We start from the raw sequence: 27341 nt of genomic DNA, 5'->3' as shown, positions 1-27341 counted from the left end.
AGGTGCTCAGTATAGTGGATTATCCTGCTTGATTTGCTTTACTTGGATTCTCAGTTAGTACTTAATGATTGGCCCCAAAATGCTGGAGTTTTTGTGCTTCCTCTTTTTTTTTTTTTTTTTCCTTTTAATCTTCTTTCCTAAAAGTTTTAGCAGCCATTTTATTAGGGGAATGATTTTTTAGTTATTTTGGTAGGATTTATCTTGTCTGGGAACATCAAGTAGGCTCATTAATTTAATCACGTGTATTAGTTCACTTCCTGGCTTCAACTTGTTCTGCAAGTCTTTCTTATGTCCCTGTGGTGATAAAAGTGGTTGATGGCTTATTGCCTCTGAGACCTTTGTCACTTCAGGCAGCTGCTGTGATGGAGATTCTCATAGTGTGTTTTGATATTCAGACAAGATCAGTAACATCTTGGTACTGCACAGATCCCTGAAGAGCTCTGCTGACAGCAAGAGTGATGGATAAAAATGGGAGTGTAGCAAAGAACACAAGAGCAGTGGCTTTGCTTACTTGTCTTTGAACAAGACTGGGGAAAACACATATACGTACACTAGCAATCCAATAGCTTAACCTCAGTTTTGTTGTTTTTTTTTTTTTCTGGACAGGATCCAAACTCGAATGATAGTTGTGATTCACTAGGGGTTATTTATTTATTTATTTATTTATTTATTTATTTATTTATTTATTTCTCATAGGAATTAAACAAGCTTATTAATTATCTACACATTTTTATCTGGCTGAGATTAGCATGCTATACAAATCCTGTGTTTGTAACGGTTAGCTGTCTAAAGCAAGCTTGGTTTGTAGGGCTGCTGTGGAGGTTCTCGTTTATTTCTTTGGTTTATAGCTTGCAAAGACACAAACTCATTCATTTCGGTGGCATCTCTGGGTGTCTGAATTTGTCCCTAAGTGGGCAACGAAAATTGTCACCACATGCTGTTAATTGACAGTTGTCTTTACAGTTTTGACAGAAAGAGCAACGGTTGAGAGGCTGCAAGATCTCTTTGGTCTTCCAGCCTATGAGACATTTCTTTTACAGAGATTTAAAGGTTGTTGTACTGCCTACCGTGCTATCCTCTGTTCCTTCTGTGAAAGAAAAATCTAATAGTAAAGCAGAAAAAATTGTATGCTGTTTTTTAGTATCTTTTACCATTGCAGTTTGGTTAGGTTTTAATCTTCTGGCTTGGTAATAGTGCTTATTCCGCAAAGACCAGCGTTTCAGAGTGACGTGTGCTATAGGATGTAGATCATTTATGGTACAGCTTCCATTCAGAACTGGGTTATTTGTAAAGCTGCATATGGTTATATTTTTTCCCTCTTACTTGTATGGTATATAAGGAGAAACAGACCTGAAATACTAAATTTATTTGTTTTTATTAAGGAGAATACTCTTTTTTTCACATAAAGCTAATGATCAATTACAAATACAGAAATTACAGTGATCAAAGGCCTTATAGTGCTTTTTGCTTTGATTGAGCCTCATTTTACTTTCATTTTTCTTGGAATAAGCATTTTTAGTTTTTCATCATGCATAGCATTTGAAACAAGTGCATGCTCAAATTATTTTAAAATTCCGAGTGAAATATTGATGATGACAAATTTGGATAAGAAAAGCCTGAAATACATCTGGGTGTTACATTTATTCTAAGATAATTTACTGATTACTGTGCCCCCTTTGCTACTTTGTCATGATGGGTTTATTAGTTTAACTTCTTAATATTGCAGATAAAATTACCAGTCTTGTGAGATGTAAACAGACTCTCCCTACACCCCATTCTTGTGTGCGCACAAAAACGTAGCAAAAGTCCTCTCTGTATATTTGTTCTTGGTTTGTATATTTGTTCTTGGTTTGAAGCCAGTGTTCAGTGCTGCCTGATGTGGGGATAAAATCTTTTTTTCAGGATTGTGGAATGGCTCAGGACACTACAGTGCCCAAATTTAACTTTGAGTATTGGTTGGATAAAGCTATTGAATGGGGTCAAGCCACTACTTTGGAATCCCAGAAGGATGTGTGCCTTCACTTGCCTCAGCTCCAGGAATTTCTACATCAGCTTTATGAAACAATAAAACATTTGGTAAGTGATTTTAGAAGGAAGAGTGACCTGTTTTGAAGAGGTCCTCTGAAAAAATCTGCACCATGTTTTGACAAAACCAGAAAGTAACAGTAGCAAAAAGGTTTGTCTTGTTGACCTAAGGTACTACTGGATCAGAGGGGCAAACTGGAGGAACAGTCGCAGGTAATGCAAACAGGAGTGTGCTTCTTGTTTACCTATTTATTGTGAAAGGGGCTTTTTCTTCTTGATCAGTTGATGTCAAGTGAAGTTTCCCAGCGAATGCTCTAGTCTCTAAAAAAAACTCTCTAAGTATAGAAGAATTTGATTCAGGTCGTCAGCTCATAAATTGGATGATTTAAAGGCCTTAACATGCAAAACTATGACTGATCCTTTAAATCTTAGGGGGTCTGCTGACATGATAACCCCAATGTTATGGCACACACAGTGAATTCTAGCAGCATGGTCAGATCACTGGCATAAGCTGCTGCTTGTTCTATTTACTGATTTAATTATTGTCTGCATTCACTTGAGTGAAAGTAGTTGTTCATGTTTAGTTGCTAGTATGTTTTTCTGAGCATCACTTTTTCAGTGTATATATTCGGTATATTTAGCCTTAGAACTACTGTATTATGGCATAAAGCTTGCTTCTCATGGAAGTTCTTTTTAAAAAAATATTCTTATCTGTAGACTGCGGAGTGAGGTTTGTTTCTGAATGACTTTAAATGTTAAATTTTAAATGAAAGGTTTTGGGGGAGTGGCGTTTCTTCCCATATTTCTATTTCTTTTTCCTTAAGGGGGAAAAAGATTGTTGCTACTTCATGTAATCCAAGGCATGGATTTTGTGAATATGGCCCCAGAAAGTCTTGGTCTAGCCCCAAACACGAGACAATGTAAGAAATTTATTGTAGTAGAAGGAGGTGCTTATCATCCCTGCTGCTTGCTCGTTATCTCAGCACAGCACTATTTTTCAACACCTTCATTTATTAGATGATAAAGCTACAAAAATGGGAAAATAAGACTGATTACACAGGATTGTGTTTTAACTAGGTTGTCTGTTACTTTTATAGTGAAACGCCTTTCTATGTGGCTAGAAGTTAAATGTCAGTTTGTTTCTGGCTAGTTATTAAGGAGGGTAATTTCAAAAAGAGCAAAAAAAAGTAACAAAGTAATTTTATGCCACAGTAGATATTAATTTTTGAAAAACTGTGAGACAGTGTATTGCAACAATGATGATCTAAAAAATGTGTGTTAATTAGTCATTTAATACAATGAAATCGTATACTTGGTAGTTACTAATATTGAACTGCTTGCTTGGTGTTAAACAAATGAACAAATTTTCTGACATAGTTAAGTATTAGGTAAGAAAATTACCTAAGTTTTAACTTACTTGAATGATGATATTATAGAAAATCTACATACCTGCATGTGTTTTGCTTTCAGAGCATAATAATTGGAATTGTGATTTACAACAGTGTGTATCATTAATGGTTCTCGTAACCACATCCTTTTGATGTGGAGTATATTTGCTATCTTTTTGTTTATGTTTTAGCAGGATCCCACTGTGGCAATCCAGCAGTTCCCTTTAATTGGACAGCTTCTAGGAAGGCTCTGTTGGAATCCTTTTGTTATAGGATATGGTAAGAATGTGCTAAGACATTTCTGCAGCAGTTACATAAACTTTATTTTGTAAAAATTAGGAAAATATGAGTTGTTATATACTATGATTTTTTTTCCATAAAAACATAGCATTCTTTTTTACTGAAGTAAAATTTTGAGATGAAAAGGCTCTCCATGTTATTTAAAATATATGGGCTTCAGAAATGTTAAATTCACTTTTGGATCTAATTAATTTCATGGTTTAGTTATGGAATCTTGGCTTGGGACCAGTAGGCTTTAAACTCAGTGAGTGTTTATGTGCATCACGATTTCCATTCTCATTTTTTGTTGTATTGATTACATTTGCTGGAGTCTCAAAATGTACAGAATTTCAACAGAAGTTTCCTTCCGTGTGTACAGAATATACATGTATGCTAAGATAGAAGAAATAACTTCTCTGGTATGTGTGTTTTGTAATTAGTTTATGTTACGATTGTGTTTGTTTTTATTGAATACAATGTTTTTTCCCCATCTCTCTGTCCTTAACTAGTGAAAATGCACATAGTATCTAAATTAAAGCAGTAAAGTAGTAACCTAGGAAAAAGGCATATGGAAAAACTAAATACTCTTACTGGTGGTGAATATGTGTATGGGTGAAAATATAGAAGAAAAAATAAATTTGGCACAGGAAAACTGTTGAGAGGGAGGAGGCACTCCTTGTGCTATGTCATCAACAGTTCTGATGCATTTTTCAGGAATTGAGATGTTAAATTTTTGATAAATTACTTGGGATCTCATTTAAGCAGAAAACTGATTCTGAGCTTCCATGTGAGGCCCTTAAAATAACTTTCTGTCAGTCTTTTGCTCTTATTACAACTACGAATAAAAAAGGGGAAGAAAAGAAAAATAAATAACATTATGTCTCTTCTGTATGCTTCCTTTTGGGGAAATACAGAAAAGGGCAAATTTTTTTCAGCTAGAAGGGCTTTTTAAGTCAAGCACAGCATACATCTTCTGTTTTGGCTTTGTCTTCTAGCTCCAAGCACAGGCAAAATGAACTTGTCTGTAAAGCACATAGTAGATGTGTGTAATGTCAGCATTTCACCTCTGAAAGCAAAATTTGGGAAGGAAACATAGGTTTAGACATAGACCACTTTTGCAGAGGAACAAATATGTGCCTTTTGAAAAGCCTTTTCATACCTACAGGTGTATTTTTACTATGCAGAGGTTTCCCTTCTAATCATAGTTTTTGAGTATGTTGGTAACCATTGATGTTTACACGCTTTGCTTCTAAGTTTTTGTTTGGAATATGCAAGTGTTCAGAAGGTCAGTTTTTCTGAGCTGACAGTATATTGTGTTATAGAAAGTAGCTTCACCTATATTTCTCATCAGAGTTGAAAGCCATCTGTGTCTGCTCTTGGCTTCTTTTCACAAAAATCCCACCAATACATTCTTGGTTTCCTCTACTTTGTTCCTCTTTTTTGTGTTCATTCAGCATTTTTTGAAGCTGCAATTTGCACTTCTTCTGCAATTTGGTCATTACCTCTGAAGTTTGCTTGACAATGAAGTCTTACTACAGGGTTTGTTTTTGTCTCCAAGTGGCAAGCAAGCCAGAGAGCTTTAGTTGCTCAAAATGAAATCTTTCACTTTAATGCTTAAAGATTTTCTGACATCAATAGACCTGAAGATGTCTGCTTACACTTTCCCACCACTTCCTCTTCATAGAGCCACCTGAGCACTCTTTGGACTGGTGGCATTTTAGATTCAGCAGTTTTTCATTTTTTTTGGCACTGGTTCTGAAGATATTCTTTAAGATAGTGCTGGCTATAGCAGATGCTGACTCTCAAGTGGGTTTCATATAATTTCTCATTTGGATAAATAGCTCATTCAGGCATGTGTTGAGACCAGGCCACCCTCACAGAAGAAGGAATTAATTTTGTTCAATTCAGTCTTTCATACTAAAAAATGGAGCAGGAAAAACATTATATTTTTGCATCATGTCCAAACCATAATACCTTAGATGAATGTCTGTTGGTGCTGGACATTGATCACCTTAGATGAATGTTTGTTGGTACTGGAAGCTGACATGGCTGACCACTCAGTACAGGAAGCATAGTCTCTGAGGGAAAATAATCTCCTCATAAACACTCCTGAGGAGGAGGTGACCAAGTTAGCCTTATTTAGAATGCTAATGTGAGGGAAGCATGACTGAAGAAAATGTCTTGACTGTACTTGTGGTCCTGAACCATAAGGGATATAGGTGGAATTCAGTTTTGCTTACGAATTCCAGTGGTGATGTTTTTTTCTGTTTGATTTTTTTTGTTGTTTTTGTTTGTTTGTTTTAGTTTTTGGGGTGTGGTTGATTTTTGTTTGTGCTTTTTGTTTGGTTTTTTTTGTGGGGCTTTTTGTTCAGGTTTTTTTCTGGGCTGTGTGATTACCTTCTCAGTAGAACCCTTCTGATTTGAGTTTTGAGCCCGAATGTCTCAAATCCCAAGCTAATACAATAAGTGCTGGGAGGTTTCTTGGTAGCTCTATATGTCAGTCTATGTGTGTGAGCATGCAAGCTTGGGAATGGACTCATTTCAACATAAAGTTCAGTTTTTACTAATCCACATTTTGTGATATGTTTCAATAAAATTTTACAACAAACTAAAAATGTGTCTGGCTGAAAGGTTAGGGTTATCTTTCTTCTGTCTGGCCGCAGGGTATTTATAAACTGCATGTGCTTGGGATGATTTAGACTACCTTGTGATATGAGAAAAACATACCTTTTGGTTCTTTGGTTTTTTATAGTTTTTTTTGTTGTGAGATTGGCAGGAAAGAAGTAAAAAATTAGCATAAAGGTTTGGACTTTTGACTGGTTGTTTGGTTTGAGGTGTTACAGTTCTTTTGTTTGTTGGCTTGTTTATTTCTTTGGGGTTCTGTTCCCTTTTTGTGATTGGTGTTTTGTTTTTCTTTTTTTCTTTTATTTTCCCAAAGCAGCTTGCAAGCTGTCTAAAATTTCCTACGATATTTTTTATTCCCTTTGTTGGAATACAACATTAACATCCTTAAAGGAGTCCTGTTGATAGGTGGTAGATAACCTTTTTTGAGCTGGAGTATCCACCTTTGAGTTTTTAATTTTATTTCTGTGGGTGTATTAATTGGTTGTGTGTTAGGCAGGGTAAGGTCAAATACTTTGTTTGTATACTGATAATGCTTTTCAGTGCATATCATGATGATAGGTTTTCCATTGAGATTGCAGTAGCTAGAAAACTGGTAGGAAAACATCCACCACTAGGTTTTTGATGGCTCTGTGTTTGGTCTTTTGATAGGATTATATTTTGCAGCTGCTGTAATTATTTTAAGATCTGTCCTAATCTTCCCTTCTTTCATCCCCTGTTCCAGAGCAGCTGTGAAAACAGTGAACCCAGAGTTTCCCTCACAGTGTGTCATGGGGTATATCAGCAAGAGGATTGTATGGGCTCTTTTCCTGTTTTTCACAGATCTATGGGAGGCTACCTCAGTTTTGGTCAAAAAGTAATTTTTTGAACTAGGAAAATCTGAAGGTGTACCAGTTCCTTATTTTTTGGAAAATTTTGACTTATCTATGAGACCAGCATAGGTTGGTTTCACTGGGGATGAAGTTTGAATCTATCTGTGTTAATCTGTGTAAACTTATTATGCTGGCAAAGTGTGCCAACTCAGTTAATCTAGGCTTTGTTTTCATCATTTTAACTTTCATGATACTGCTTTGCATTTCTGACAGTCAGCAGTACATGCAAAGTATTTTATAGTACGCAGCAAGTCATCACATGTAACAAAAAAACTTCTCATCCAGAAATTTATTCAGTTACATGTATTTTCTTCACCTCAAGAAAACCAAATTTTACATAAAATGACTTATTGACATATTGTAGACATACACTATAAACTGTTACGAGTCAAAAAAATACTTGACTATGTATATGTTGTTTGAGATAAGAGGTTTGGACTTGATGTCCTCTTCCCTTTTTCTCTGTAATTTATATAATTGAAGGGTATGTCAAAAGCCAGACTTTATAATCAGGCAATGTTTAATATTAGTAATTAATAATGTTTAAAATCTTTATTTTCCAAGAAGGAATGTAGTAATTTAAGTAAATAAACCACTCATTATTTTTTCCTTGATATTGTCATAGTAGAGTTTAGATGAAAGGTGCTTTTGAAGAAGATAGTTGTCGGTTAGTGCTGATGTCTGAATGCCTGTTGGATATAATCAGGGTTTAAGAACTTCTGCTGAGCAGTGTGCAAGTTGCGTCCTTTAACGGCAGAATTACAAAACATAGGAAATTATTAGGCTTGTAAAAATCCATATTAAAACAAGTCCCCAAACACTCAATGGCAGAGTATCTCGAACTGTGGTGGGTTAAAAGTGTATGCTTGGGAAACCATTTATGTTGCAGAGATGTTAGTCAGTGGGAGGTGAGTAATGGCCTCCAGGTTTGTTGGACATTTATTGGGGAATACTGGTTTAAATCAGTGTTAACGTCTTTGGTCACCTGGTGAAAATACAGGCATTACTTAATGGACCTTTTATTTTTTCCTCAGGCTTTCTCAACAAAACACTTCTAAATAATACTGTTTATTGCATCCTGGATCACAAATACACAGCAAACAAAAGAATTTACTCGTTCAGCTTGATAATCAAATTGTCTCATAACATAATGTCTAAAACTGATAGTTTCACTTATTTGTACTATTTTTAACAAGAAGCTTATTGCTTACTAAGTGAACATTATATCTGAACTACATCCAGTTTTCAGAATTTTCATTTCAATCACACAATTTTGTTCTGGCATTAAATTCACTAGTATGTGCTGAAGAACATTAGGGAAAAAGCCACCAAAGCCTATTGAAAACAAAGTTGTGGGAAATAATAATGGGTTAAATGGCTCTTCAGCTGCTTACTTCAGTTAATCAGCTCCTCTGTAATATCTGTTCATCTGAGGAGTGAGAGTTGTGCTCATTTTATAGTAGATTCTTAAAGAAGAGAGCTCATTTCAAACAGTAGGTTAGAATTAAGTAAAACCCAATCTGATCCTTAACAGAAATTGGAATAGGATTTTTTTGCATCATCATTTAGCTATTCTGCTGTCTGCAGAAAGGTCGTATTCCTGAGGCATGGAGACTCTTTCTATATTTTTACAGAGAACTTGGCAATTTATATTCTAGTTATGAATGATTTCATACTTCACAAACTTTAGTTTTTTGAAACTAAGCATACTTGAGTTGTGCAAGCTTTAGACACAATGTAATAAACTATTTTACTACCGTAAACTATTGTCTAATTTTAATGATATTATTTACTGAGTTGAAAGTTCCTTGAATGTAGCTTCAGGTATTATTTATGTGAATTTATTACTAGGTCCTGCAAATTCCTTAAGATCATCTAACTGTTGTATAGATTCTGAACACTTTGGTACCTTTTAAACTGCTTTTGAAGGAAATGATTACACAAGAAGTATATAGTGATTAAAGTTAAGTGTATGGTATGAATCTGGTAGAATAGAAGCAGCATGAGTTGAGGCTGATATTTAGGGCTTCAATTTTGTGTATGAATAGGTTGTTGTGTATAATTCTGTCTGTGTTTTGTTTGGGGTTTTTTTTCCCTCTTATGTGTATCTTTATTTGCTTTTTTCCCTGCAGATGAAAGCCAGAAGACTCTGATGTGGTGCTTGTGCTGTCTGTACAGCAGTGAACCACAGAACGCTGTGGAACTGAAGGCCAACAGCTGGATACGGGTAAGGGAATGAATCCTTCCTGGGACTGCTTTGAATTAAATTGATGTTTTAAAGCTGCTTATAGCATAGACACACTGTCATTCTGTCATTTAAAAAACTTTTCCAAACGCAATTTGCATACATACTGTGTTGAAGAATATATGATTCTAATTATAACACAGTCAGTGTTAGTCTTGTTTTACATCTTAAAAGGATGAGGTATTTTACGTTTGATAGTTTTGATGCTCTTAACCTCCTAGATTCACTAGGTCTGGTATCCTTGAATAATGAGCAGCAACCTCAAATCAGAAGGGAAGCAAGTGTTGCTATTAAAAATGAAGAACCTTTCAATTAGGATAAAATAAATAACCTGGAAAAATGTCATGGTTTGTTTAGAAAGCAACTAGCAACTTATATTTATTCTGTTTTTTTTTTTTTTAATTTATTTTTAATCTCCTGCCTGTGAGCAATTTAATTGCATCTGATCTTTCTTAAAAGACAGTCAGTGAGGGAAGAGGCAGTGCTTGTGTGTGGATTTATATTTAGTCACTTAACAAATAATGAATATCTAACTTTAGTCCCAAAATTAGGGTTTTGCGTGGCGCATCTGTTCATGTTTTGCATATTTCCACGCTGAATTAACAAAGCACATCAGCATGTAAATAGCATGCAGCACATTGATGCTTAATATTTTACATTGCTGACTAATTTGAGAGTGCAGTTCTGTTGTTCCTTCCTTTTTCCATGGCTCCATATAAAAATATGGTAGAAAATATAAAGGGAATTGTTAATATGTTTTTTTTAATCTTTTAGTCCTCACAGCTTGTGAGACTGTAGCAGCCTCATCAATATTTATGTACAGCTCTTCTAAAGCTGAAGATACTTCTAGATTTCTGTAGGTAGATGATTTCTTACTTACTGGTTTATTTTGTATGTCATATTATCCAGGTATGCATGTAATACTAGGATGTACAAATTACTGTAAAATAATTGGTGATGATGATGATGCACGTTTTTATGTTATTAAACAACTATTGTTGATATAAAAGCAGTAGTCTTAGAAATATGTTCTGACAGTCTTTTAGGTGGCCTTGGGTGCCTGTATATACCTGTTTAGTGGGCTGTACCACTTACCATGAAAATTTGAACCATTTAATACTGAGTAAAATCACCCTTATTTTTTTCCCATCTTTAATGTTTTTCAGGAGGCTGTTACTGAGGTTAGTGTACTTTTAATTCAAAGTGTGGCAGTGCTTGAACACCAAAGTAAAATGACACAAAAAAACCCCTCTGCCTTTTCAAATATAGTCTTGCTAATTCCTTGTATTCTTTGTAATGAAATAGGAGAGGCACAGTAGTATGCCATTAGTTACTAAACAGAAGAAAATTTGTCCATTTTGCTTTCTAGTAGTATAGCATATACATATTCATTAATTATGCATGTTAATAATATGTGCATTAATGATGTTAAGTGGTGAGGAGGAGTTGTACTGAGATATGAGTTGTACTCAGATATTGTCATTCAGCACTTTCCTTGTTGCCTAAAGGGAATGCAGCGCCACATGAGAATATAGCAGTTGGGATTAAAAGAAAAGGTATTATTAAATTGTTTTCTATAATGAGTAGAATTTCTTCTCAGTTTTTTACTGTCCAGTGGGCATCATCACAAAACTTTTTGAAGAAAGTGGTTTTAGTTCCCTTTCCTGATCATCACTGTCATTCTAGTCACCAGCAATTGTGATACAATAAGGACTATCATGCTTGTTTTTACAAAGGAACCTAAACAAAATGTTTTGCTACTCTTGGGGGTTTTCTTTTGCTGTCTCTGATAATGATTTATATTTAAAAGAACAAACAAAATACAAAGTTGTATCTGATTAGAAAATGACATTATTTGGTCAAGTTAGTGTTGAATCTCTTCTTCCCTTTGCTTTAATAGCTATGTACATTAACTATGAAATTACACCTTGCTTTTTTTTGTTGGTGGCAGGCATGAGTTCCTGAGGGGTACTGGGGTCATTCAGTGCATCTTAAGCTAAAGTTATTGATAGGAGGGCTGATCTCAAGACTTTTGTTTTTAGCTACTAAATTGCATTTTCAAAGTTGCAAAAAATGTATTTAGTGTTGAATGTATTTAATGCTAGCTTAATTTTTAACTTTCCTGTCAATGTCATAGAGAAACTGTTGTTTTTAATGGCAAGAAAGGTAGCTACCCATTTGAAATGCATTATTACTAGATTTCTGAAACTAAGAGTGTGCAGGTTAGTAAGTTCTTGAAAAGAATAAAATGTGAAAAGAAATTTAGTGTCATTTAGGTAAAGTGTGCCATGTAGACTGTTTTTAGGATTAGATGCTACTTAAAATGGTAGATATTTTTTGTTTTGTTTATGACTCTGAGCCTTTGTGTTGGAATCCAGGTTACATAGGTCTTTTGTAAAGCCAAGCGCAGCACAGGAAGCCAAGATACATGCTGCCACAGATTTCTCACTAATAAAAACGGTCATGACCTGGTGAAGCCAGTCTCTACGAAAGTTATTTAGTTTCTCCAGCTGGTCTTCTCTGAGCACAGATTTTTGGAGCTGTGAAGTATGTATGGTTTTAGGATAGACTTCTCTGTGATGTGGCTAGAACAGCTTCCTTTTACTGCACGTTACTCTTGCAAACACATTGCTGCGAGTGAGAGCTTTTTTGAAGCAGGTTTCTTTTTTATTAACTTGGCCACACCTTCTTCTGTGCTCTCAGTTTATGAGCTATGGTTATGAATTGTTTATGTCTCTGGAATTTATTTCCAATACTGCTTTTAGTGTATTCTGTTGGAAGGCCATACATACTTATGAGAGTGTTGCAGCCCGTCTCTTTTCACATGAGGTAAAACAGAAAGTTAATACCCTTGTTTGAATTTTTGTCTTCTTTTTTGTTTTTCTTTTTTTTTTTTCAGATTTATTTTTTCAGTGTTTTACTGTCCCTCAAATGAATACAAAGGAACAAGACAGTATATACATAATAGCATAAACATGGGAGCGGAAGACCTCTAAGGTTTGCCCTGTGTTTTTAGAGGTGTTTTTTTTTGGCTTCGCCAAATTTTCCTTTCTGAAAATGTGTAGTTCTTTTGCAAACCTGTGTCTTATGCATGGCCATATCTATCCCCATCTTTTTTATAGGCCCCCTTTAAATGCTGTTAGGCTGCAGTAAGGTCTTAAGACCTTAAAATAAGACAATTATATTTGCTTCTTTGTCTGTTTCATGGGTAGAAGCTTATGTTGTAGGATATATGGCTTACATGTATTTGCTAAAATATAATATGCTGAATATGTGAGGAAAAATTCGAGCCTGGACACTGTTGTTTGTAGAACACAGTAATGACAGCATTGTTGCCTATTATGACAGCTCTTTGCTAACTTAGAAATAGTGGTGTATATTTTTATATACCAGTAGATGGCATTCTTCCTATTACATACAGGTAGCATATACTAATTTTCTATTAATATATACACAGTTTTCTGTTTCACAGCATTCTAATAAATACACTTCCAAGGAAAACTGAACATTTTTTTAATAGTAGTCTCAAGTTTAGAAATCAGCTTCCCTGATGCCCTTATTGTGTGGCATTGTTTTGACTCTCAGTTTCTAATGCTGGTTGTAGTAGTGAGAATTCTGTGTTAAGATTCCTGAAATTTTTGGCAACAGTTCAGCATCCTCACTAACAAGAAAATTAATTTCATTATCTTTGCTGTATTCACAGTGCATTCAGTTGAACTGAGTTTTTTATTTTTCTGCCTATAATTTTTCCACAGATGTGGAAGAATTCTACCTGTTTTTTCGTTTGTTTTGATAGTGACTGATTCTTGATATTTAAGGGGGGTTTTAACACTTAGGGCTTTCTATCCAAGGATCTGTTATATTAAAGAGTATTATGTGAACAGTTTACGTGTGAACACTTCAAACCTTGATTCTGAAGTACTTGCAATGAAAAACTCACCATGCAAATAGCTTGAATAAAAAGAAATAGCTATTATTTTCTCTCACTTCCTCCTTCTCTCACTGATGTAAAAATATAAGTAGTATTCTGAACAGGACAGGTTTTTCTGTATTTCCACTCCTTTGTTTTTCCTTATTACATGGTTTCCTAGTAGCTCATTTGTATTATTTAAGGACAAACTAACCAATCTATTCTGAATGTTTGTAGTATGTCTTTCATCATATCTCTTGGTTTGCTGCTCCCATGTTTTAATTAATTCTCTCACCCTTTTTAAAATTGCTGCTGCTTTCACGAGTTTATTTCCTCTGGGCATGAGACTGTCCCTGTGATGTCGGGAACAAGAAATCACACATTATTCTGGTCTCTCGTTCGGAGCCAGCCTTCCCCCGTGCACCAGCACAGGAGCGGTCCGTGGCGAGAGCCGGCGCCGCTGGGAGCCGCTGGGAGCCAGGAGATGGCGATCTCTGCCCTGAGCGCTCACACTGTGTGCCTGCTCAGGGGTGTAACTTGGGTGGTGTTAGGGGTTAAACTGATGCAACGTTGCTGTGGCCTTTCCCAGGTGCTCCTGCATGTGTTCTGATAAAAAGGAAGTATTGTACAGTGGATTGATGATAATTTGTTAAACTTGCCGTAGAATCGCCTGGGTTGGAAAGGTCCCACTAGACCACGTTGCTCAGAGCTCCATCCAGCTTGAAAACTTACAGGGTTGGGGCATCCAAAGCTTGTCTGGTAAACCTGTGCCAGTGCTTTACTACCCTCACAGTAAAGAATGCCTTCTTAATATCAAATCTAAGCCTACTCTGTTTTAGTTTAAATCCATTTCCCATTCTCCTGTCACCACATGCTCTCATAAAAAGTCTCTCCATCTTTCTTGTAGGCTCCCCTCAGGTGCTGGAAGGCTACAGTTATGTCACCCCTAAGCCTTCTTTTCTCCAGGCTCATCCCAGTTCTCAGCCTTTCCTCACAGGAGAGGTGCTCCATCCTTCTGATCATGTTGGTGTCCCTCCTCTGGACTCTCTCCAACAGGTCTGTATCCTTCCTGTGTTGGGGACCCCTGGCTGGATGGAGTATTCTAGGTGGGCTCTCACCAGAGCAGAGGACGAAAATAAAAACTAGGAATTAGCCCTTGGACATATACATTATCTTCAGCTATTCTGTTTCGAAAGTTCTCCTTTCTTAGTTAAAACTAAGAGCAATCATTAAATAAATGTGTTTTATAAAAAAGGAAACAAGAACAGTTTCTGTATTTCCTGCTGCTAATGGTTGTCTATTCTAGATGCTTTTCTGAACCCACAAGAGATTCTGAATTACAGGCTCGTGATCCCTTTTGTCATATTGCATTATTTATGTTTGGAGTTTTTTTACGTTATTCCTATAATTTATGATCAGTTAAAGCCTCGAAGCACTGGAACAATGTTTTTTTAGAAATTTTATTGTTATGCTATGCAATTAATAATGTTCTTAACATTCATGAAAATTTTAATCCAATTTTTCATCCCACATAGGCCTATATTCTATGAAGAGGGTGGGAAAGGCAGATTTTAATGTCATTTCTAAGTTGATAAGCCATCAGAACTGGTACAACAAACGCCAGTCTTACAAACTTAAAGGCTGACTCACAGCCAATATCATAGTGTAAATTAGAATTTGGAACAAGTGGTGTGCTACATGATAGCAGATATAGACCAAAGTTGTGATTGGTTGTATTCATCAAGCACCAACTGGACAATTAGAGCCAAAAGAAAACAAAAAAGGTTATGTCAGTCAAAGCTGAAGCATGGAAAAATTGAATACTCATTTTGTCAGGGCTACGTATCAAAGCAAATCTGACAGGGAGGAAAAAAGGTGAGCTGAAAGGGCGTGCAGATCTAAAATACTTGATGGAACTGAATAATTTTTGCCAGAAGCTGGGACAATGGACAAAAAAAAAAAAAACCTTCCAGTTCAGTAGAGTAGTACTCAAAGTGCAGGACAAACCTGAAGAGGCCCAGATATGCTGACTCTTTCCTGAAGGCCATCTGTTCTGTAGAATAACTGGTATATTTTTTGGCAATATACAAAGCCAACCCAACACCAATGAAAGATTATTCATTTAAATATATAAGAAGAGAATATGTGATAGTAACCCAAAAAGGGAAGTTTCTGGTTGGTGCCAGATATTAAGCTTTCTATAACATCAGGCTTGCTTTTAGAAAAACAGTTCCTGTTCAGCCCTCACCATAGGGAAAGCTGGATATAAATAAGTGCATATAGTCAGAAGCTCCAAGTAATTTGTGAAAGAAGCAGAATTCCTAACCTAAGTGAAAGAAGCATAGAGAGTTTTGCACAGTCGTAACACACCTATGGAGAAGAGTAGAGCAAGGCAGCTTGTACTAAGAATATCATGCATGTGGATGCACTTTATAAAAAGTCTTCTGAATATCCTTCATCGAGTGGCCTGAACCATCCTTATGTTAAGTGTACTCTTTGCAAAACTCTTCAAGAAGCAGTCTGTGCAGATCTTGAAAGGTTTTCAAAACAGAATGGAATAAATAATTTATGAAAAAGAATCCTCAGTTTTGGTGACCATCTCTGCAAAAAAGAAACTGCAGAAATGATATCACTGCAGTCATGTCAGTTAAAATGGGAAAATGCTGCTGTTTGTGCCATGGGCTTAACAAAAGGAAGAATAAGAAATCCTAGTTATCCACTGACCTCAGTTCATGCAGTAAAATGCTTGTGTGTTTTTTTTGTGAAATAGGGCTTCATCTTAAATAATAATAAACCAGTTGTGGCCAAAAGGTCTGTAAATAAATTCAGAAATGAAACAATTTTCAGCTCTTAATTATTGCATTTATGAAGGTAAATTCAGACCCCCAACAGAATTGCCTTTGGCTGGAAAATAAGCATTTGGAAAAAATTCAGTGGGGCAGAATGTAGATGTTGGTCAACTCTTAATCCATGTAAGATCTGAGGGTATTCAATAGGGAGGCTAATTGAAAAGACTTATTAGTGACACCTAGTGAAATTGACTATAGAGCAAGTCCAGTGACAATCACCGGGGTCAGCTGTGAGTCCAGTGACTGCCACACCAGGTCCACAGTGATGAGGCAGGCCCAAGGTTTAGCTGTGAAGTCGTGAACAGGGGTCAGGCTCCAGGGCAGCAAGGTGTATGGCCAGCACAGGCACGGCTGCAGCATTACCCAGGCAAGGTCCAAATGCCTTGAAAGTGTCCCTGCCCATGGTGGGTGGGTTGGAATTAGATCATCTTCAAGGTCCCCTTCCAACCCAAACCATTCTGTGATGCTGTGTAGGATGTACACAGAGTTGGAATGACAATATTGTCTTTTTAGGTAAAGAATGTTGATTTTATTTTGGGGCACATATACTTGCCATCTTTCAAATTCATTACTATTTTTTTTTTTTTTTGTATGCATGCTTTGTCAGATGTTTTGGAAAAACATTAGAAATTGTTAGGAAAGGACTTATGTTAAAAGTAATCCATACATAATGTAAAGGGCTTTTCTCTTCTTTTCCGAGAAGGTATTCTTTTAATAATTAACTCTTTATAGAAGAAAGTCTTCAAGTTCACATTTTTCTAGGAGACCGGAATTTAAGGTAACACAAAGAAAATATGTAGTGCTCAAATTAGAGTGAACCTCAATATCTATTCTTTAGTTTGCTTTTTTATGTTAGGAAGAGCCTAGATCACTTGTGAATTGTCATTCTAAGGAAGATATGGGCCCCAAGACCATCTGATGGAAGACGTATTAAAATAATGTTGGATTTATAATAAAGGATGTCTCTATGAGATAAGAATACTACTTTAATGACATATATGGGTAATGTGTCCATTAAAAGGCTTAGAGGACATACTGAGAAACATATTTTTTCCTTCTTATCTAGACAACTTTGAAAGAAGGAGATTAGGAGCTGAACAGAGATATCTGAGTTAAAATTATGAACATACTTCACCTGCTATTTATTACTGAGAAAGTTAAAGGAGAGAGGATCTGTGTCATAGAGCATAGGTTTTAGCAGGGTTCTGTTACAATACAGAATTTTCAAACTTTTTTTTTGTTGATATTTCCCCTCTCTAAAGGGAAAACAATTTGAGTAGTATTTGGACTAAGATTATAACTAGTTGTCTCAGGCTATTTCTTACCTTTGTGATAATATCACTGCAATATTTTACCATGATAAAACATAAAATAATCAGAAGGCAATGTCAGCATAAGAGGGATGGGAAGGCGTGGAGCAGGGGATCTGGTTTTCCCTAGCAGTTGTGGGGAGAGGGACGTCTGTGTTTCCAGTAGGCATGCATCCAAGAGACAAATGGAAAATGTTAAGTCTCCTGGAGGCCAAAGTAGTTCAAAGTTACTTAATCACTTTCTGAGACTCACTTTTGTGGTTTTGTGGATCTTATGGCTTTTATGGTATGTTTGGAAAAGCGTTGTCATTCCTCCTCTAACCTGTGCAAATAATCATCAGGAGCTTTGATCACTGCAGAGATCATAGTATATTCCTTCAGATGAAGGACATCTGATGGTGATTAAAGTATGTCTCTTGTTTATAGTTTTTCTATTAATTTTTTCTATGTTTTTCACTGGTTTTTCAGGAGTTTTTGTAGCAGTTTTCCTCAATCACTATAAATGGAATTTACCCTTGCCTTCCATCAACGGCTTATATGTAAGAGGGTCTAAAGATATTTCCTCATCTGGAGTGCTTGGAGATAACTGGGCTTTTACTCAGTCCTTGATTGTTTTCATTCAGCCTTGCTTGTGATATATCCTTCTTCTCTCTTTTGCTAGGTGCTGGCACACTGGTTAGTGCAATTCCTCATAGTTACAGCCAGTAGACAGTCTGTGCTTTTCACAGGAGCCAACTCCTGGTAAAATTGTTGAAACGGTACAGGCTGCCTGTACCATTTGTTGGAAAAGATTGCAACAACAGCTATGTGTTGTGCACAGTAGTGTTGTACTGCTTGATTTTGTGTGATAAAACACCAAAAAAAAAGTCAAGAGAATGCATGTAGTATAAGTTTTGAACTCCTTTACCACTTAATGCAGAGATCAGAATCCAAAATAAAATTTCTGCTTAGAGAACTGCTACTTAATTTGGTGTTTAGGGCTTATTTTGTTATTTTCAAAGTTGCTGTTGCTATTAAATATTAAATATTCTTATAGAGGAAGGGAGCAGTTATAATCAGGGTCATCAGAAATGTTCAGTGTATGTAATAACAAAGTGACCGATATAGTCTGATATATTAGTATTTTCTAGGTACATGTCTTATCTAGAATTCACACTGTTTTTGTGCTTCAAAGATCTAACTCAACAACTTAGTTCATTATAAAGATGTGGGGTGAATGGGTGGTGTATCTTTAAGTAGTTATGTTAAAGTGAGTATTTCAGTGGTAGATCTGCTTTCTCTATGTCACTAGCTATCCTGTAAGGCAAAATGTTTTCATAAACTTTAAAGAGAAGTATTTAAAGTATCCAGTTTTCAGACCATTTGTGCACATTAAAAATAACTTGCTATTCAGGTTCAATGGTTTTCTTGTTGGACAGTGCTTACACTGGGGTCTTGCCACAACAGATGCAATAGATTATAAGAAGACGGCCAGTATAATAATTACAGCATGGAACAGACTGCTGGCAGATACAACAACGTAGCATTCTCTTTAATCATCGTGCTTCCCATCCTGTGGGTGGCCGGCCACAGGCTGCAAACGTTTCAGTCAATCCCTTCTCCATGCAGCAGTTGTAAAAGAGAGCTGAAGTAAACAGCATTCCACAGACCATTAAGGGGTTTTAATTTTGAAAAAATATAGCTTCCCTTCACCCCTCCTTTTGGCTGCTTGCTTCTGTCAGCTGTTACCTACCAAATCAGTTTTGCTTGAACTAAATGCTATATAATGTACTATCTATGGGCTCTTTAAAAAGTTTGTTGTGCTGTGTTCTGGCTTTTATTATTAAAATACATACTACTTTAAAACCTGAATGTTTTGTTGGTTTTTGCAGGAAGAAATAACCTCTGGCCTTACATTAAATGCTGTATTATGTTTAATTTAAAAGCTTTTCATCTTTTTTTCATTCTCCTGATTTTTTTTTCCTTCAATGCCTAGTGTGGTTTTGCTGTTTCTGTAAAATGCTTTATTGTCTCCCTAGCCATTAGCACACTACCTTTTCTCCAACCAAAATGAAGAAGGGGAACTTTCTGGTGTTTTTTAACCTTGTGGCCAGTTTACTCATTTGGAATTTGATTTCTCCTCCGTGATGTTTGACGTATAGTCACTAGAATCTGAGTTTAATGGAATAGATTTAAGCAGCTAAACTTGGTGTCATGAAAATCATTACATAGCATTTACAGGCCTTTTTTGAAATATATAAATCAGCTGCAGTTGAGGACAAATAATTTAATTTTATTTTTTAAGTGCATGTGCATGAAAGGGTATGTTTTGATAGATTGTAATTAGCCATATGTGGAATCAAGTATGTAAATCAGCTTGAAAGAAATGTCTGAAGTGTCAGTGGGTAACAGATAGTTCAAAGTGATTTTTCTCTTGAATCAAAATAGAGGACAAAAGACTTACATGAAACAAAGGCATGTGTTTAAGATCTGACATAATTAATTAGAGCCTAATGACTCAATGAACTCTCAATGTGATAAGAGACTTCTCAAATTTTTAATTACTAGCTAAAATAGAATTTTAAGAGTCAAGTTGGCTTACTTTTCAATGTGTCCCAAGGGAATAAAGAGTGATTCAGCCACTTTTCTCTGTCCTTTGTGCAATTAATTTGTGTCCCAGATAAAAAGGGCTTTATCCTGTTGAAGTGGGTGCACTTCCTAAGGTGTACACACCTTAGGAAATCCACATCTCATAGCAGTATTTGCTAGAAATTTGACATATCTGCCTCTTAAAATTGCTAATGTACAGTCTGTTAAAGGTTAAAGACCCCAAGGTTCTTAGGTATGGTGAGGTATGGGAGATATTGCAGTGAAAATGGGAATTGACTGATGAATCAAAGATGAGTAATTGATACAGTGATAGTATATATTCAAGATTGCTAGTAGAATATGTTCTAAAATCATTTATTCCATAAAGGACAGGAGGGTTATATAAGATGTTAAACTTATTCATACAAGAAGAGACTGGGGCTGGATCGTTTTAACATGGAAAACATTTTAGAATGAAGATGTCTTCATATACAGCACATAAACTATTTCTAATACTTATTATCTTGAAGTTTTACTGAGTTCACTGTCAGTATTTTCTTTTTTTGCTTTTATAAAGTTTGCCATAATGAGTTTTTGGTAATTTTGAACACTTTTAAGATTATACATCTAGATAGTCTTCTCATTAGCTCTTTTGAGAATCAGTATTTTAAGCTGATTTGGAATTCTCTTGTCACAAGTAGACAGTTACATTTGTAGGATGTAAGAGAATTTGCAATGTTTTCAAGTTTGCAAGCATTACTGTAGTCTTGTGGTTGAAAATAGAATGGTATTATGAATGGGCTGGGAAAAAACAGACCTTTCTTCTTCAAATACAATTCTTTAACAATGCCAAGCTAACATGATTATAAAGGATTTCTCATCTTCTGGGTCAAAATAAACAAAGGCTAAGTATGTCAAAGAACAGAATGAGAAACCAAGAATTCTGCTTTCCTGTAAGGCTGCTTGAGCTTTAACAGCAAGTGTCACAAATTGCTAGCCAGCTGACATTTCTCAGAGCACTTCAGTCATGCCAGGTGGCTCTAGTAAAGAATAATGATTTGTTACTGAGACACAAAAAGAGGTCTCTATTTGAAGAAATTCTACTGGCTTTAGATATTTTTGCTCAAACTGACCAGCAGTTGTTGTATCACCATTATAGATGTACTTTGTGCTTTTTTTTGCTAAGAAGTTCAGTGGACAATTTTCTCCCCTTAAACATTTAACATCATGATATTTAGGAAGTCCAACCTCAAAGTGATTAAAGTAATTTTTCCTGAATATCATTGTAAATTAGGTGCCGTATTTGCAATGTGTACCTATTGGAAGTATAAAAATGGGTACATGCAGTCATTGAAAAAAGCATAAATTTGAGATTATAATTTTTCTAGAAATTATGTAACTCAAAGATTTAAAGTAAAAGTGAAACAATCTTACAATCCATCCACTCTTTCTAAATTTATTCATCCCTCTTTTCGACACCTTTTTTGTGTGAATAAAAGGAATTCTTCAGTGGGAAGTTTGCTTTCGAAAATTGTGGAGGGAAGAAGGAAATTAATTCTACATCACTGGCTAGTTAAACCAGAGAGCTTTAAAAAAAAAAGAAAAAAGATTTATGGTTTACTCTGGTAGAGCTATTGAATTTCCTTTTGTAAGTTAGTGTAAATGTGTGTTTTATTTCAGCATCAAAAGTCTCCCCTTTTTTCATACAAAGAGTAATAGCACTTTCTAGGTGGGTGTTTCTTAAAGAGAAAGGAGAGAGTAAAGGGAAGGAGATTTGAAACTGCTTTTCCTGTCTGAGGCCAAGAGTAGACTCGAAGCTTGCCAGCCCAACAGTTCTTTAGCTTCTTTCTTATGATTTCTGAGGGTTTTGTTAGTGACTTGCAGATGGAGCTTAGACTTTGGAACTCATCCATTAAAAAGTTTCATGGTCTTAGCCGCAATAGTAGTGCAATGTGTTTTTACTGTACTAGTGTCGCAGAAGATAACTGAGGTTGAACTGGTGAGGGAAAAACAGTGCAGCCTTCCCTTCCCCTCCCATAATTTTCTTTTCCACATTTCATTTGCAAATTAGGATCATGTAACATTTTTCATCCATTTTAGGAAACAGAGGTAGAATATGAGACTAGTCTTTTTACTAAGCCTCATGTATCAGCAAGAGTAATACAATTCATAGCATACTTTTTCTAAAGAAAAAGCATATTTGTCTCAATGGGGTTTTGAAATTTTTTTCAGTTAAGTTTTTCTAGTAGGTTTTCATGGTCCTTTAGTGTTTTTTTGCCATACTTTAAACATATTTTTAAAGAGAAAAATGTAGTTATGACTGCCGAAACAAAGTTAAGGAAATTGGCCTAATGTAAGAGCACCTATAGCAGTTCTATTGAAAACACTGACTGAAAGTGAGTCTGCTGAATTCTTCAGGGACAGAACAGGGTTAAGGGTAATCATCAGGTTGAGTGTGGAGAACTTCAAAGAATCTGTGTTTTCATGTCTGGGAATATGCGAAAAGCAATGAGGTCTGTGTATTAATTTTCTGAAAGAATAGTACTATTACTGTAGGGTTTTTTTGTTTTATTTTTAGCTCAAAAGTAATTCAGTCTAGTCATTTATCTGTAGATTTTCTGTAACTTGATCACATGCTTGAATGACAAGATCCTTGTCTTTGTATGAGTGTTTAGCAGAATATTTGTTTATGATCAACTAGTCTGTCATGGTTATCAATGGAGATTTAGATGTAGGCAGATATCAGACTTATGTTTCAAGTGAAGGAGGACTAAAAAGAGAAGATCCGGTTAATCCTAAACTAGGCCAGCAGTTTTATGTAGTGTGCTGGCACAGAATTTAGCTAATGAAAACCATCCTGTAGATGCATATATCCATAAACTGTGCTGAAACAAAAAAACTCCCTGACAGTAAATGTCAGAAAGAAACGCAGGAAGCAATCCTCTCCTATCCTTGTACTTAGGCACTTTGAACCTAATTAACTAAATTACTGAAGAATATTCCAAGCTTTCCTAATGTTAAGTAAAACTGAAGTGGTTTCTTTTTTGCAGAACCTCTGACTCATTACTGTAATAGACTCAGTTTGGTGAAGGGAGAGGCTGAGTAGCTAATAATTGAAATGTATGTGTGTATGTGATTTAACATTTTCTCTTTTGAAATGTGTTTTAACCAGTTTTAATTTTAAAGGAGAGACTGAATTTTTTGGTTTGCTTATCAATGGTCTAGTTAAAGATTTTTTTTTTACGATTTTTACTATTTCTTTTAGCATAATATGCTCTCACATGTTGATAATAATTGTTCACAAATATATGCCATGTAATTTCCCCTAATTGATACACTGAGAATTTTATAAAATGTTGAGAAAACAGAATAATTTTGAGTAAAATACTACTTTAAAAGCTAGATGCTTGCATTTCTCACTATAAGGTATCAAACACCATACTTAAATGTTTGATACCTTATAGTGGGAACTGCAAGCACCGAAGGCTCCAAGCCTTCTCCAAGGTCTTATGTTAAACGCTGTATCCATTTCTATCTCTGAGCTTATATGCTGGAGGCCTTGGGAGCTCTCTGCGAAGATAAGAAGGAGCTTGGAACTTTTAAACAAACTAGGGGCGCAAGAGTCAGAAAATGATTGTACTTCTATAGTTCGTTTAAAAGTTTCAAGCTCCTTCTTATCTTTCCCTTTCTCTGTAGTTTCAGAAGTGGCTACGGGTAACACAGTCGGAGCTGCAGGCGCAGTCTGGGCAGCAGGAGCAGCAGCTGGAGCGGGAGCAGGAGCAGGGCCCACTGGAGGCAGGGGTTTTGCCTGAGCTGGCAGAGCCACAGCAGGCACAGCTGCAGCAAGGGGCAGAGCTGAGGGAGTTACCAAGGCTGCAGCTGGGCTGAACTGTTTGTTAAATATCTCCATAAGCACATGGCATACTGGGAGGAACCTAGTGACTCTAAAATCCTGATTGAGTAACCACGTCGTATAGCTGAACCCCAACAGCATTCCAAAAAGACGTAGTAGAAGCAAATTCTAAATGTGTATTTTCAAAATTTTTCTATATCCAGCATGAAAGATTTTTTAAGTTCTTGCTTGGGCACGGCACAAGAGTTAGATCATAAATGTCTCTCTGTTCTTTGGACATCTCTTGTCCCATTCCCCGGAGCTCACCAGACGTCTCTTTGCAGGTGATCCAAGTTGGGCTCAGGCCAGGCTTGGTCTAGCAAGCACGGTAATCTGCTTCCTCTCAGCAGCCGATTGGAGTTTAACTCACCCTCTTCTCGGGGCTTCCTTTAACCATCCTTCAGGGTGACCCAAACTGTGATAAAAGTCTTGTGCCTCACACGGTGGGCACCAGCTGTTCAGAATGCAGAAAGACAGGGTTGACTGATGAGGCATTTAAAAGATGGTTTTATTGCATAATCAGTCTCATGGAAGGGTGAGACTAAGATTGCTACATCCATAGTTATCACATTAGAAGCTTTGCATCCGAAGCCTTTAATTCTAACTAAGTCTAGTTATAATGTCTTTTATAAATTTCTTATCTAATCAGCTACTTCCACAAAGCTTGCTAGCATCTTTATAACCAATTGCTAATTGCTACGTTTTACACTATTTGCTGTAATGTGTCTTTTTCTATCCAATCACGTAACTCTACAGAAATTTATTGCTGTGTCTTCTACTTTTTTTCAACTCTACAACAAATTCTGTTGTGAAACTCTAAAATCTTCTACTATTTTGCTTAATAGATTTGTTCACTTATATGGGGCCTATATCTACTTGCTTAAAACATATTTGTGTTTAAACTACAAATCTTCATTCTTATGTCTGTTTCACTATTCTATTCTAAAGCTCCAAGCCTTCTCCAAGGTCTTAGGTCAAACACTGTATCCATCTCTGTCTCTGAGCTATATGCTCAAGGTCGTGGGAGCTCTCTGTGCTTACATTTCCCCCACCTTATATTCTCTTATGTCTTGATTTTGGTTTGTGGAAAACTGTTTTTCTCTCTTCTCCTGGAGCCACAGAGCAAGTGAGCAAGAGGTCTCAGAAGCAAAATTAAAAGTCAGAAACTTTATTATGAATGGATGAGTGTGTGGAAGTAATATGAATTGTATTATATCAGCATTCCAGTCCCAGAATTGATTTTTTAAATAGTTGGTGAAATGGTCTTTAAATGAATGTACAGCTTTATTATTTGCAGACTTAGCCACCATGATTCGTCAGGACTGGCTGCTTATTACGTAGTAAGAAGGTTTTAGGAGTACCAACTCTGTTTGCATTTTATTGTCAGTTATTCCATCTAGAGAATATGGGACACAATAAAACTCACAGGCCTTTAGGTAGGATTTTAAGAAAACATAACTAAAAAATACTTACAAGAATTTGAGCTGCTGAAAGCTAGCAAACAAAAAATTAATTTATATTCACAAAACAAATCAGAACAAAGTGTATATCTTGCTTACTGAGGACTCTGTTTAAATGATTTAGGAAGTAATGTGGGCTGTTAGGATCCTACATGTAAAGAAAAACCCTATTATGTAGTGTTTTTAAATTTTTAAATTAAGACGGGAAATCATATTGTCTGATTTATCTATAATGTAATCGATTATACAGTTTTGAATTACTTTTTAAGCCATATTGGAAATAAAATTTGACTGCTTATCTTCTAGACTTGTGTTGGAAGTCATGGGCCATCTGGCTGTAGAGGAAATGCCTAAGAGCAACACTGATGTACAGACTCTTGAAGTCATTGGCATATAAGGAATTCTCATTCCAAAGTCTTATTAAATGCAAATAAGAAATAGCACTTGCATCTGAAGCTTCCTCTGAATAAGATGTAGTTTTTCGTATTATACCTGCTTTCTTTTAGTAGAGCTGAGAAAATCTGGTTCCCGTTGAAGCAGATAGAAAGGTCGGAAATAAGCCTGTTACTTGACCAGATTTGAGAATGATATCCATGCTGTACTTACTCCAACAGATTTACACAGATCATAATTTTCTGCGAAATGTCATTAATGGTCTCTTCTAAAAAAATAACTGTGTTTTCAAGCAGAATATGCTTAATAGAAGTATTTATTTAGAATAAATAATAGGTTATTCAGTTTCATCCTGCTCTACTGTTGCTTTGGTAGACTCATCCAAGATGGCAAAAAAGAGCTCAGTATCATCGCTGGGAAGTCTTAATTAGTGGCAGGTTTGAATGGTTTATCTCAGTGAAACCATCCATCTCCACTGTTCAAAATACATTGTAGCTATTGATTTTCACATCTGCTTCTGAGGACATTCAGAACCATAAATATTTTGGAAAGAGTGTGTTGAGAAGTTTCCAGAAATAAACTGCTTTATCTGCCTCCCCTGGAATGTCTTTGAAACTGTGTCATAAATTCCAGGACAGTTGCTACACAAATACAGTGACTAGCATAAAACTTACCATCTTGTAATAAAAATCACGTTCTGTTTATGTGTTGATGTCTAATTTCAGAAGTAATTGTGCCTTTTATTCAAGCTTCTATATTTTTCCCCATTGATGTGTAGAGGAAAATAATGGCTATTTCAGAAAGAAAAGGGGTAAAAGGGTTCAGAGCTTTTGGATCCTGCTTGGTAAATACAGTATCAGAACCTAAAGCACCTCTTGCCTTGCTGGATTTGTGGACACTAGTTGAGCTGGTGTTTGCCTGGGACTGTGTTACTTAAATCAGTGGAGGGACGAATTCTGCTCCAGAAAAGTAATTTCCAGGCTTTCACAGAGTCATGTGCCTCATGAGATGGTTGTTACAAAGTTATGGAATAATGCAGTAAATCCCTTATAGTACATGCAAATCATCTTTGTTACTTCAAGAGGAGTATCAAAAGAGTTAGCTTAGCTTGTGTGAAAAGTATTTTAGTTACTTAGTCTACTTTAGAATAATGAGGTTGGAATAGACCTATAAGATCATGAAGTCCAATGTTAACATTGCACTGCCATATTGCCACCTAACCACGTCCCCTAATGGCACATCTACACACTTTTTGAAGACTTCCAGGAGTGGTGATGCCATCATTGATATGGCAGTCTATTTCAGTGCCCCACAATCCTGTCAATGAAGAAATTTTTCCTAATATCCAGTCTAAACCTCCCCTGGTGCAACTTGAGCCTGTGTCTTCTTGTCCTGTCAGCTGTTACTGAGACTGTCACAGAAGAGACTGCCTTGCTACACCCTCCTTTCAGGCAGTTGTGGAGAACGATGGTTGTAGTCTCCCCTCCTTTTCTCCAGCCCAAACATCCCCAGCTCCCACAGCTGCCCT

General features: G+C 36.1%; 1 protein-coding gene across 1 annotated transcript in view; it reads left to right on the top strand.

Annotated features, from left to right (window-relative positions):
* Positions 1-27341, top strand: part of FANCC (FA complementation group C) — a 74685-nt gene that overhangs the window by 12281 nt on the left and 35063 nt on the right. The window contains exons 2-4 of the mRNA XM_084225615.1: positions 1903-2076; positions 3605-3692; positions 9319-9413. Of these exons, the coding sequence (XP_084081741.1) occupies positions 1912-2076; positions 3605-3692; positions 9319-9413 (348 nt within the window). The 5' untranslated portion in view covers positions 1903-1911. The remainder of the gene's footprint in view (positions 1-1902; positions 2077-3604; positions 3693-9318; positions 9414-27341) is intronic.

This window comes from Fringilla coelebs, assembly GCF_963513975.1.
Source record: "Fringilla coelebs genome assembly, chromosome: Z".
In the NCBI taxonomy this organism is placed as follows: Eukaryota; Metazoa; Chordata; class Aves; order Passeriformes; family Fringillidae; genus Fringilla; species Fringilla coelebs.
This window is presented reverse-complemented; position numbering and strand designations above follow the sequence as displayed.